The 12,725-nt window shown below is 42.5% G+C and overlaps 1 protein-coding gene across 1 annotated transcript; it reads left to right on the forward strand.

Moving 5' to 3' along the window:
• The first annotated feature begins 236 nt into the window (after nucleotides 1-236).
• Nucleotides 237-3,016, forward strand: LOC106600932 (heme-binding protein 2). Its single transcript, XM_014192725.2, has 7 exons — nucleotides 237-525; nucleotides 897-956; nucleotides 1,139-1,220; nucleotides 1,630-1,750; nucleotides 1,858-1,997; nucleotides 2,244-2,407; nucleotides 2,522-3,016. Coding segments are annotated over exons 1-7 (648 nt in total). The 5' UTR covers nucleotides 237-523; the 3' UTR covers nucleotides 2,601-3,016.
• Nucleotides 3,017-12,725: the final 9,709 nt, after the last annotated feature.

The raw sequence follows: 12,725 nt of genomic DNA on the forward strand, positions 1-12,725 counted from the left end.
GTTAGCAGCAGTTATAAACAAGGCTTCTTACTCCATTCCTCACTAGTGATTGGTAAAGTTGACCCAGCAGTGCTCAGTGAACAAACTGCATACATCCAAGTGCTATTTATTTCCTCTAAACGTGGCAGCCAGGCTGTTATTGCGAAACAGACTTTCTATTTATCAAAAAGAAATATATAACAGTCTACTACAAGTGACGGATCTAGTCACAGCCTCTTTCTCATTATCCTATACTCTTTTTCAAAGACACATCAAGACTGATCGTCTCACATTATCTAACTTGGCACACACATTTATAAACCACCTGGTTTTCTCTTCAGCTGGTTAAATAAGCCCATTGCACATATTTGTTGAGGCCCCCGGGCCATTCTGCAGTGAAGTGGGTGTGTCTCGCAAGTTTTGGGAAGGGGTCCAGGATTTCTTTCATAACCCTCAGTTGGTATAAATAGTTTCTCTGCAAGCATTTCCCTCAGACCAGTGGATGCATCTGAACTGAGCTGATTTAAAAGACACACTCAGCACAATGTAAGTAGAAATGATAGTCTCATTGCTTTGATATGTTTCATTTGACTTGTGATGGTGTTAATTATTAAAGGGAGAATGATTTCTACAGAAATTGAAAGTTGTAGTAACATAATTTGGAAACTGTCTTAAAGTATTACAATATATTGCAATAGTGAGTATTGATGTCTGAATAATAGATTTTTCATGTGATGTGGTCACTGGCGGTTTGTACTTTTAATAATGACACTGACTGTTTGTGTGTACTTTAGGTTTTTAGTGTGATGACACTGACTGTTTGTGTGTACTTTAGGTTTTTAATGTGATGACACTGACTGTTTGTGTGTACTTTAGGTTTTTAATGTGATGACACTGACTGTTTGTGTGTACTTCAGGGTTTATTTTTCAGGGTTTGTTGGCTTGCTCCTCATCTTGACTGCTGAAGCCAGAATTGGGTAAAGAAGTTATAATACACATCTGTTATTACTTTCCTCACATCGTAACCACACGTTTCAGAAATCCCACGCTGTTTGTGTAGTGAATGTTTGAATAATTGAATAATGATATTGAATAATGATGTTGTGCAATATTTACTTCTATTTTCCATGATTTATTTGTTTTCCACTGATCCCTATAGGAACTCCTCTGAGTCTAGCTTCTGTACCGAGTCAAGGGAATGTCTGCTGTATGATCTGGTGTGCAAGAATGACGATTATGAGGTGAGTTCATTGTGAAGCACAAATGAACGGCACATAAAACGGACTCATGGGTGTTATTTGTGACCACATTTTTTTTTCTTGTTTAGCTTTCTGTCAGGGTTGCAGATGAAATACATTTTCATTTTCATCAGAATATCATTTATCAACATGATAAGAATAATTTCATTTTCCATAACATTTTAAAAACAGACGAATTGTACCTGCATGCGTAAAACAGGAGCTTCCCCAAATTCCCACTCTGCTACCAAGGTGCCATTCACCTGACAAGTCCCCAAGCCCCAGAAACCAGGCTTCCCACCCCTTTCTACTAGACCTAGACACCAAAGTTGCTCCCCCTGCATCCAACATCCGTAACTCAATACACTCTCCAACACAGGACTCTGAGTGAAGGTTTGTGTCTGTGTTACAGGTGCGCCACTATGACTCGGTGAAATGGGTGTCGACAGACGAGGAATGCTACTTCATGGACAAGGCCACGTACACTGCCTTCGGGAGACTCTTCAAATACATCACCGGATCCAACGAGGCTGGTGTGTGTGTTTTTGTGTGTATGTGTGTGCGTGCATGTGTGCATGCGTGCATGTGTTTGTGCGTATTCATCTATTTGTGTGTGTGTGGATGCACATTTTTCCTATAGGCGTCAACATTGACATGACAGCTCCGGTGACTGTCAAAATTGAGGAGAAGAAGAAGATGTGGGCGTCGTCTGTCTTCACCCTCAGCTTCCTCCTGCCGTCTGACTATCAGATGACTCCTCCCCAACCCACTGATGAGAGTGTAAGACCCAATCTCAAATAGACCCCTAGACCCTACACCTTATGCAGCTTTTCTAGAGTGCCAGATGGGCGGGGTTTGCAGTTTTGGGACTATTCTATTGGTGCCATTGTGCAAGAAAAGCTTAATCGAGCGCAGTTCAAATATTAAAAAGAACACAAATACCATTTGAACCCATGTCAAGTATGTCATGTTTTTTTAAAGACGGCTGGTTAACAATGTGGATGTCATTGTGATTTCCCCGTGCAGGTGTATTTTACAGAGACGCCAGACATGAACGTGTACGTGAGGAGCTACGGTGGATGGATGATGTCTTTGACATCCAGTGTAAACTCCATGCTGCTGAAAAGGGACCTAGACAAAGTCCAGGCCACCTACAACAAAGACTACCACTATGCTGTGGGATATGACAGGTGAGAGCACGGATACAAATCCTTCTATATACTCATATCCAACATCTAACCCAATTCCACCAAAATACTTTTTCAAACATACTTTAATATTTTGTGTGTGTGTGTGTCCTACAGCCCAATGAAGATTCTGAATAGGCACAACGAGGTGTGGTACATGGTTGAGGGAGAGCCTGTGTGTCCTACCTCCTCCTAAACATCCTCCTCCACTACTGCTGAGTCTGGCATAACCACTTTGAGGAGGACCAATGGGAGGTGCATGGTAGACTGAGAACATCTGAGAAAATGTGGTTTGGGGGCAACAAAGATGTTAACTAAGACATGTGTCTCTGATCTGGTGGCATTATAATCCTAAAATCAATATGCCACATATTACTGTATGTGTATACACATCTTAGAATTTGCTCATTCTTCTTCAGGGTTCAGTTTGTTAGGGAGGTGCCTTGCCCAACCCCCCAGCCCCATAATTCGAACTCTGTACATATTGACATGTTCTAACGATGTGGGGTGAATGTAGATGTAGACAGGGATACATTTGTACTAAAATCTGTTTGTCAAAAGGGAAGTTACTTTTCATAAACTACTACATTCAATGTTGAACATGATTTGAAACTTTGTCTGTGTTGAGTTTGTTTCCTTAAATATATGCCAAACAAATCCTCTCCAGCTCTTTGGTCAAACTCGAGTGGTGGTGAATACAGTACGATTATAATGAACATAAAATCTTGGGTAATTGCGTCAGAAACCATATTTGTTACATAGTCTGTCCATGAGAGATTATAATGAACATTACAAATGAAATTTTACATTTGTGTAATTTAGCAGAACCTTGTTATCCAGAGCGACTTACAGTTAGTACATTAACCTTAAGGTACAACAACCACATATAACAGTCATAGTAAGTCAAACGTTCCTAAAAAAAATAAAAAGCAGTTGTCAGCTAAATCAGTGCTTGGAAGAAAAGACAAGTGCAAGAGTCAATGCAAGAAAGCCAAGTACAATGGTAAGGTGTTAGGCGTTGTTGTGTTTTTTTTTTCAGTCACTCCTTTCACAAACACAGTGAAGTCATATTTGAAAGCCATAAAAATATCATTTGTTTGTTATTATTCAGTGGTGCCCAACACAAGACCACTATTACATCACTTTTTTGCCACTCGGGGCATGTTCTAAGAAAACATCTCAAATACAGATCACAAGTAAGTACACTCTTAGAAAAAAGTGTTCCAAAAGGGTTCTTTACTGAGGAATAAGGTTCAACCAAGAACCAATTTGATCAGAAGAACCCTAGTTGGAAGACAAGGATTCTTTATCAGTCAAAGGGTTCTACCTAGAACCTTTAACATCCTATGAACCATTTTTGGAAGAAAGGGTTATTTGATGATTCTTTGGAAGGCAAGAAGGATTCTATATGGAACCATATATAATATTTCCCAGCATGCTCTTTTTCAGGGAGATTTTTTTGAATTGTTTGTTTTACTGTAATATCTGTGTTTTTGCATGTACTGTACATTGATCCGTTGATTAATTTTATGCTACACAAAGATAAAGAACATACAGTTTTCTAAACTAATCCAATTGGTTAGTAATTGGATTTATTCCACCCGTTACTGAGATGAGTTTTCCAGTTTAAATGATTGAGGTCATCTATATATTCAATCTTCCCTCTGTAGAATCCTTCATAGATGGTTGTAGGACGAACCTTTAGATTATAAAATGATTATTGGTAGAACCCTTCATAGAGGGTTCTAGGTAAAACCATATACAGGGGGTTCTTTCAAGAACCAAACATAGAGGGTTCTAGATAGAAGGGTTCCCCTATGGGGACAAACTGAAGAACCCTGTATGGTTCTACTTGGCATCTTTTTTCTGAGTGTACACTGCATTACACACTGCAATGGATAGGCATTCCCAATCATGAACTCTGGCCTGCCCTGCTCTTGCAGATGTAAACCGCTTTATGCTGCCTAACCAATGACTGTGCTGTGTATGGTGGCACCTCAAGAGGCGAGTCCATTTCAACAACAAAAAAGCCAAATCTGTGCACGCGGACCAGGCCTACTCATGTCCTGTTCAGTTTGAGAGCGAGAGCTGAAGATGATATGGAGGGTCTGAGGTATTTTTTCTTTATTTTTTCTAAGGCAGCAGCTACTCTTCTTGGGTCCAAAGCTTGCTACTGATATCATTGATTTTAATACAAATTAAATGGACCTGATTATATAAAACAATCTATAACGAGGCTTTAGACCACAATGCTTTATGCTAGAAACAAGCTGTAAAATGCCAGGGAAAGACGTGACTCGGATGCATATAAGAGATCTTTGGTTTGTCTCTATGACATTCAGAGGCTGCGCTACCACCTTCTATAGCCGAAGCGCAGTGGTGTACTTACTGCTCTTTTTTTAGGTGAGGGAGGGCAAAAAAAAAGTCAATGACATCATCCTTTCTCAATCAAAGTTTGTACTGATGTAACAATGTAGGTTCCGTCCCTCTCTTCGCCCCAACCCGGGCTCGAACCAGGGACACTTGCACACATCAACAACTGACACCCCACGAAGCATCGTTACCCATCGCGCCACAAAAGCGGCGGACCTTGCAACGCAAGGGGAAACCCTACTTCAAGTCTCAGAGCGAGTGACGTCACCGATTGAAACGCTATTAGCGCGCACCACCGCTAACTAACTAGCCATTTCACGTCGGTTACACTGACAGATTGAACATCGTTATAGAATAAGTGCATAAAATGCATCCTCCAATTGCAACGTCTGCCTATATGCCCACACATCATGTCTCAAAAACACAGTATTTGGTCCCATATTTCTTGCGTGCAATGCAGAGTATGTGAGTGGAGCGGAGCTGGAGTAGGGCGAGGAGCTGAGCGTGTCCAATTTCACTGGAGCGTGGAGCGAGATTCTCAAAGGCTGTAGAGTCGGCAGTTTCGCCCGCTCCAAGTAGCGCTCACTTCAGGAGCTCATGGCATGCCAGCTCCAGCATTCATTGGTAGTCTACTTGTGTGCTGCTAATAGCCAATTGCTTTGGATACTGTCATGGAGTTCGCTAAATATTTTCATAAAGAAACTAATAAAACACACAGGCGCTAAATCAAGGAGACTTACAAAGATGATGACCAAGCGCAAGAGCGGGAGTGCGGTGATAGTGTCCACTGTTATGTGTGAGGCTTGGATGCCACCTGCTGGTATGGTGCTAAACTGTTAGGTTACAGACCGGATATCAGTGTTCTACGCGCGGGATATGGCAGTTACACTGGCTACATGAAACATCAACAACTAAATAATCATAGTGGAATCTGAAAAGACACTTATCACAAAAGTATGACGTGTACTTACTATGTGCACATGCTAAAAGAAAGGAATGAGGTGGGTAGATAACGAAGTGTGTCATTGTAGCAAAGGTTCTATCAACAAAAAAATCAGATCTCTTAAATGTTTCGTTCTATTATCTATAGGCCTGGCATATTCCCACTTTCAAGGAGCGTTCCGTTTTGATTGGGTTATTTTGCATAACAATCTTTAGGCCTACCAATAGAAAAATAAAAGATAAACAACTTTGCATCTTTGCCCAGCCTGGCAAGAGTGGCCAAAAAGGGTGTTTAGTATCCCCAGTGGCTCTGCAAGTGTGGAGAGTTGAAGCCACAGACTGGCCAAACTCGTGTTTCTAAAAATGAATTCAAAGGCACTAATAAGACATTTTTTGTTTAATTTGTATTTAATTCTAAGTCACAGCCTATATGCGCAATTTATAGAATACAATGCTATAAATGCTGCACGCTTTATGTCCCTACCAGCCTATTGTATCGCACTTGCAAATGCTTCAGAATGTATTTGTTTGTAGGCTATAGCCTTGAAATAATACCGAGGTAAAGACAGTTTCAAATTGGATATTCGCGCTTTCAAACCTCAATAGCTTTCAAACCACTTGAGCCACAGACTCCAAATAAGTGGCATGATGTTGGAAACATTGCACACAACATTTTTACAATTTGGACATTAATTCACTTTCGAAAGCTAATAAATATGTGGAAATGTGAGCAGCATTTTGTACAAAGTACAAACTTGTTTTACATTCGAATTTCAATAGCTCCTTGGTCATGTGACCTACTTGACTCAAACAAGGTTCAGAATGTCCACTGTCTACCCTTCTATATTGCACACCCTTTAGTTTGTTCATATTCATCTCACACGTTTTTACATACATTTTTCAAACTTTCTAATTTCAATAGCTCCTTGGTCATGTGACCTACTTGACTCAAACAAGATTCAGAATGTCCACTGATTACCCTTCAATATTGCTCACCCTTTGGTTTGTTAATTTTCATCTCACACGCTTTTACATACATTTTTCAAACTGTCTCATTTCACTAGCTCCTTGGTCATGTCAATTACACACCTAAGAAGCATGCAGTGAATATACACCCATATTGCATAACCTCTAGTTATGTATCTTCTATATTGTTGTAGATTAATATTAGTTTGACAATTAGGGGGTTCAGTCCAGTGTTGTGTTTACCCTTTTCTGTAATATTTACCTATAATAATTGGTAGTTCTAAGTACTTATTTTCCCTATTTTTTATTTTCCCTTAGTATTTAACAGCGGTACACAATAGGAGAGAGACATATCTCCTTTCATCGTTAATATCAACCATAAAGGAAAAGGGTAAAGTACGAGAGTCATGTTATTAATTGTCCAAAGCAGGGATGGAGAGTGAGCTAGTGAGGTAGGCTGCAGTGGGTTTGCTGGTCAATACGTATACTGAACATGTAATCACAGTAATGGTAGCCAGTAAATCAATGAATAAAAATGTAATATTGACAAATTAAACATAAATTGTAGACCTTTAATATTTTCCAACATGTCAGACACTTAACTTCAAATAAGTACAAAACATTTCAGTGACTTGTTGTGAATGCACTCAAATATCAAGTCATTATCAGGTTATGTAAACTGCATGCTAATACTCACAGTAGAAGGATTTGTGTTAATGTACAGTATATGAAAGTGATGCTATGAAAAGGATTCTTTCACGTTATCAAGCTCACTCTGACTGACAAATCCCTGCCTATTACTGTGATTAAAAAGAACACATGAAACATTGTTTTTCATGAGGCCTACCTGTGCGCCTTCCTTTAACTTCTATGGGCTACGTTTGAGCGTCCCACCTGCGGGACACAGCCAGTGAAATATCAGGGCAGTAAATTCAAAAACAACAAAATGTCATATTTCAACTTTCTGAAACATACAACTATTTTACACCATTTTAAAGATACACTTCTCCTTGATGTAACCACATTGTCCGATTTCAAAAAGGCTTTACAGCGAAAGCAAAACATTAGATTATGTTAGGAGAGTACATAGACAAAAATAATCACACACCCATTTTCCAAGCAAGGACATGTGTCAATTAAACCCAAAACACAGCTAAATGAAGCACTAACCTTTGACGATCTTCATCAGATGACACTCCTAGGACATTATGTTACACAATACATGTATGTTTTGTTCGATAAAGTTCATATTTATATCCAAAAACAGCATTTTACATTGGCGCGTGATGTTCAGAAAATGTATTCCCACCAAAACATCCAGTGAATGTGCACAACAATTTACAAAAATACTCATCATAAACGTTGACAAAATATATAACAATTATTTAAAGAATTATAGACAGACTACTCCTGGATGCAAGCGCTGTCTCAGATTTTAAAATAGCTTTACGGAGAAAGCACATTTTTCAATATTCTGAGTACATAGCTCAGCCATCACAAAGAGCTATACAGACACCCGCCAAGTTCGAAGCAACCTAAACTCAGAATTAGTATTAGAAATATTCTCTTACCTTTGCTGATCTTCATCAGAATGCACTCCCAGGACTGCTACTTCCACAAGAAATGTTGTTTTTGTTCGAAATAATACATATTTATGTCCAAATACCTCAGTTTTGTTCGTGCGTTCAGAGCACTATCCAAAGGCATAACACGCGAGCTCGGTACCAGAGACGAAAAGTCAAAATGTTCCATTACCGTACTTAGAAGCATGTCAAATGCTGTTTAAAATCAATCTTTATGGTATTTTTAACGTACAATTGCGATAATATTCCAACCGGACAATAGCGTATTCATTCAAGGAGAAAAAGAAGGAACGGCATGCTTGCGTGACCGCGCATATCTAATCCCTTTGTTCACAGGCAGTCCACTCAGTAACTGAGCTCCTATTATCTGCCCAGTAACAGGAGAAGGCTGAAACAACTTTCTGAAGGCTTTTGACAGCGAATGGAATCCTTAGGAAGTGCAACGTAACCCCACAGATACTGTAGTTTCGAAAGGGACTAGAAAGAAGAACTACAATTCTCAGCTCCTCCACTTCCTGGTTGACCTTTTCTCAGGTTTTTGCCTGTCATATGAGTTCTGTTATACTCATAGACACCATTCAAACAGTTTTAGGAACTTCAGAGTGTTTTCTATCCAAATATACTAATAATATGCATATTCTAGTTTCTGGGCCAGAGTAGTAACCTGTTTAAATTGGGTACGTTTTTCATCCGGCCGTGAAAATACTGCCCCCTAGCCCAGACAGGTTAAGCACCTCTGTTCGAACACCTCTCCTGTCCTTGATCCATATCATATACAGCCATTTGTGGATCTTTTCAGTGTCCATGTGAAAGATAGCTATTGCGAGGCTGGACCATTTATTCACATCAAAAACATTTTTTTAACACCCATGTAAAATGAAGGCCTGCAAAATTGCCTTTCTCCCTGCACCTTTATTCCACAGATCTGATTCCGAGTTTCTGTGGCCTTTTTTAATACGTCCCATGTTTTTTCGATTGACGAAAACTAACTAATGACATTTTTAAGTTTGAAAAATTCATGTAAAAACGTGTGAGATGAAATGGACAAACTATAGTGTATGCAATGTGTAGGCCCAATGGTGGTTCCATGTGCTGTGCCTAGGAATGAAGACAAAAAGAGTTCAACAGAGTAAAGAACACAAACTGGAAGTGCAGTCTGACTGGGCTGAGTGGACATTCTGAACCTTGTTTGAAGTCATTAAGTCACATGACCAAGGATCTATTGAAATTTTAAATTTGGAAAAATTTATGTAAAATCTTGTGAGATGAAAATGGACAAACTAAAGGGTGTGCAATGTGTAGTCCCACTGAGTGGACATTCTGAACCTTGTTTGAAGTCAATAGGTCACATGACCAAGGAGCTATTGAAATCTGAAATTGAGAAATTCATGTAAAACCGTGTGAGATGAAAATGAACAAACTAAAGGGTGTGCAATGTGTAGGCCCACTTAGTGTACATTCTGAAGCTTGTTTGAAGTCAGTAGGTCATATGGCCAAAGAGCTATTGAAATTCAAAAATGTCAAAAAATAAAAAATTGTGCGAGATGTAAATAGACAAAAAAAAGTGTGTGCAATGTATGTCTATGCCATCAGGTTAGGTACAACCCGTTTTGAAAGTTTTAGGAGTAATGGTTAAAGAGCTATTGAAATTTGAAACATTTGATTTGTCACTATGTTGACGGTCCCTAACTGCTGTTGGTGACGTAAGGAAAACAACAGGCGAATATCCGTCGAATATTCAACCAGAAACTGTCTTTACCTCGGTTGAAGTAATATCGTCTAAATAATTCATTTTTGTTCCTTCTTAGTCTTCTTGTCTGGCTCCTGACCTATTTGGAGTGTTTATACGGTCACACCCTGATCAGTTTCACCTGTCCTCATTATTGTCTCCACCCCCTCCAGGTGTCACTTGTTTTCCCCAGTGTATTTATCCCTGTGTTTCCTGTCTCTCTGTGCCAGTTCGTCTTGTGTTTCCAAGTCAATCAGCGGTTTTCCCGTTCTCCTGCTTTTTGCATTCTCCTTTTTCTAGTCCTCCCGGTTTTGACCCTTGCCTGTTTCTGGACTTTGTACCCGCCTGCCTGACCATTCTGCCTGCCTTGACCACGAGTCTGCCCACTCTGTACCTCCTGGACACTGATCTGGTTTTGACCTTCTTGCCTGTCCACGACCATTCTCTTTGGATTAATAAACATTGTAAGTGTCACAACATCGACGGAAGCTGGCGCCCCTCCTCGCCCGGGTGGCGCTCGGCGGTCATCGTCGCCAGCCTACTAGCGGCCACCGATCCTTTTTTTATTTTCTGTTGGTTAGGTCTTGTTTAGTTGGCACCTGTTTCTTATTAGTTCATTAGTGGGGGAGGGTATTTAGTCGTTCTGTGTAGTTTGTGTTGTGTGCGTGATTGTTTGTTGTCAGGTGTTACGTGTTTGAGGTACAGGTGTTTTTTTTCCTCTGCCTGTGGGTTTCAGTGCAGCGTGTTTTGGACTGCGTCCCTAAGCTGTGTGCGGGCTGTTTGTTTTGGGCATTTGTTTTGCTGCCTTACCTGTTTTCTGGGCAACGTGTGGATATATAATAAATATTTTTAGTGTGTTCACGTACTTGAGTCTCCTGCGTCTGACTTTGACCCTCCTGTTTCCTGGTGAACACTGACAGAATCACGCACCCCTTATGGAGTCAGCAGGAGACGCAGCGTCAACCCCGTCCATGGAGGAGAGGGTGGCTCAACACTCCGCCATCCTGCATCGTCTGGGCAACGCCATGGACCAAGTCTTGGCGCGCCTGGAGAGCCTGGACAGAAGCGCTCCCACCCCGTCGAACGCGGCTGCCCAACAGCCAGTGCGACTACCAGCGCCGACATCACCCGGTTCCGGTGGGGTTAAACTCGCGCCCCCGAGGGAGTACAATGGGACGGCCGCTGGGTGTAAGAGTTTCCTATTCCAGTTGGAGTTGTACCTGGCAACCGTCCGTCCTCCTCCCTCGGGAGAGGAGAGTGTCAGCGTCCTCGTCTCATGTCTCACGGGTAGAGCCCTGGCCTGGGCCAACGCAGTTTGGGACAGTCCGGACTCGGCCAGGAACCACTACCCGGAGTTCACCCGCCGCTTCCGTGCAGTGTTCGATCATCCCCAGGAGGGGAGAGCGGCGGGTGAGCGATTGTTTCACCTGAGACAGGAGACGAGGAGCGTGCAGGACTTTGCTTTGGAGTTCCGGACCCTGGCGGCTGGAGTGGGGTGGAATGAGAGGGCCTTGATAGACCATTACCGTTGTTGTTTGAGGGAGGACGTCCGCCGGGATCTAGCTTGTCGGGACACAACAAGCACCCTGGACCAGCTGATAGATATGTCCATCCAACTGGACAACCTGCTGGCCACCCGCGGGCGTCCGAACCGGGCCCTGCTAGTTCCACCTCCTAGCCCTCCTGCTCCCACGCCTATGGAGATAGGGGGGGCTGCAGCCAGGAAGACTGGAGGGGGAGCCACCTCCTGCATCCACTGTGGTCACAGAGGGCACACTGCCGACCGGTGCTGGAGGAGCTCGTCCGAGAGTCCAGACGGCAGGCAGAGCACTCCTTCGACATCTCAAGTGAGTCAGCACCAGTCTCACCCAGAGCCCCCTGTCAGTCATATGTATGGGTTAGTTTCCTTTCCTGAATTTTCCCCTCACTCCCGGCTTAAGGCGCTAGTCGATTCAGGCGTGGCGGAGAGTTTTATGGACCGTGGGGTTGCCAGTAAGTTAGGGATTCCCCTGGTTCAATTAGACCAACCATTCCCCGTGCACGCCTTAGACAGTCGACCACTAGGGTCAGGGCTGGTCAGGGAGGTTACTGTGCCACTGGTCATGGGAATGCGGGGTGGGGGGGTCATAAGGAGAGTATCAGTCTCTTTATTATTGATTGCCCGGTATTTCCGGTGGTGTTAGGGATCCCCTGGCTAGCCACTCACAACCCTAAGATTTCGTTGAGACAGAGGGCTCTTAAGGGGTGGTCGAGGGAGTGCTCGGGCAGATGTATAGGGGTTTCCATCGGTGCGACGACGGTGGACGGTCCAGACCATGTCTCCACCGTGCACATTCCCTCAGAGTATGCCGATTTGGCTATCGCCTTCAGTAAAATGAAGGTGACTCAATTACCACCTCATCGTCAAGGAGACTGTGCGATAAACCTCCAGGTGAACGCTGTACTTCCCCGGAGTCACGTGTATCCTCTGTCTCAGGAGGAGACAGTGGCTATGGAAACATACGTCACTGAGTCCTTGAGGCAGGGATACATTCGGCCATCCAAATCACCCGTCTCCTCAAGCTTCTTTTTCGTGAAGAAAAAGGGGGAGGTTTGCACCCGTGCATTGACTATAGAGGTCTAAATTCCATCACAGTGGGTTTCAGTTACCCGCTACCTCTCATCGCCACAGCGGTGGAGTCATTTCACGGGGCGCGCTTCTTCACAAAACTGGATCTCAGGAGCGCGT

This window comes from Salmo salar, chromosome ssa03 (assembly GCF_905237065.1).
Source record: "Salmo salar chromosome ssa03, Ssal_v3.1, whole genome shotgun sequence".
Taxonomy (NCBI): Eukaryota; Metazoa; Chordata; class Actinopteri; order Salmoniformes; family Salmonidae; genus Salmo; species Salmo salar.

Coding starts and splice junctions, on each gene's coding strand:
- LOC106600932 (XM_014192725.2), top strand. Junction 1,221..1,629: donor GCAAGAATGACGATTATGAG/GTGAGTTCATTG, acceptor TCTGTGTTACAG/GTGCGCCACTATGACTCGGT. Junction 1,751..1,857: donor CACCGGATCCAACGAGGCTG/GTGTGTGTGTTT, acceptor TTTTTCCTATAG/GCGTCAACATTGACATGACA.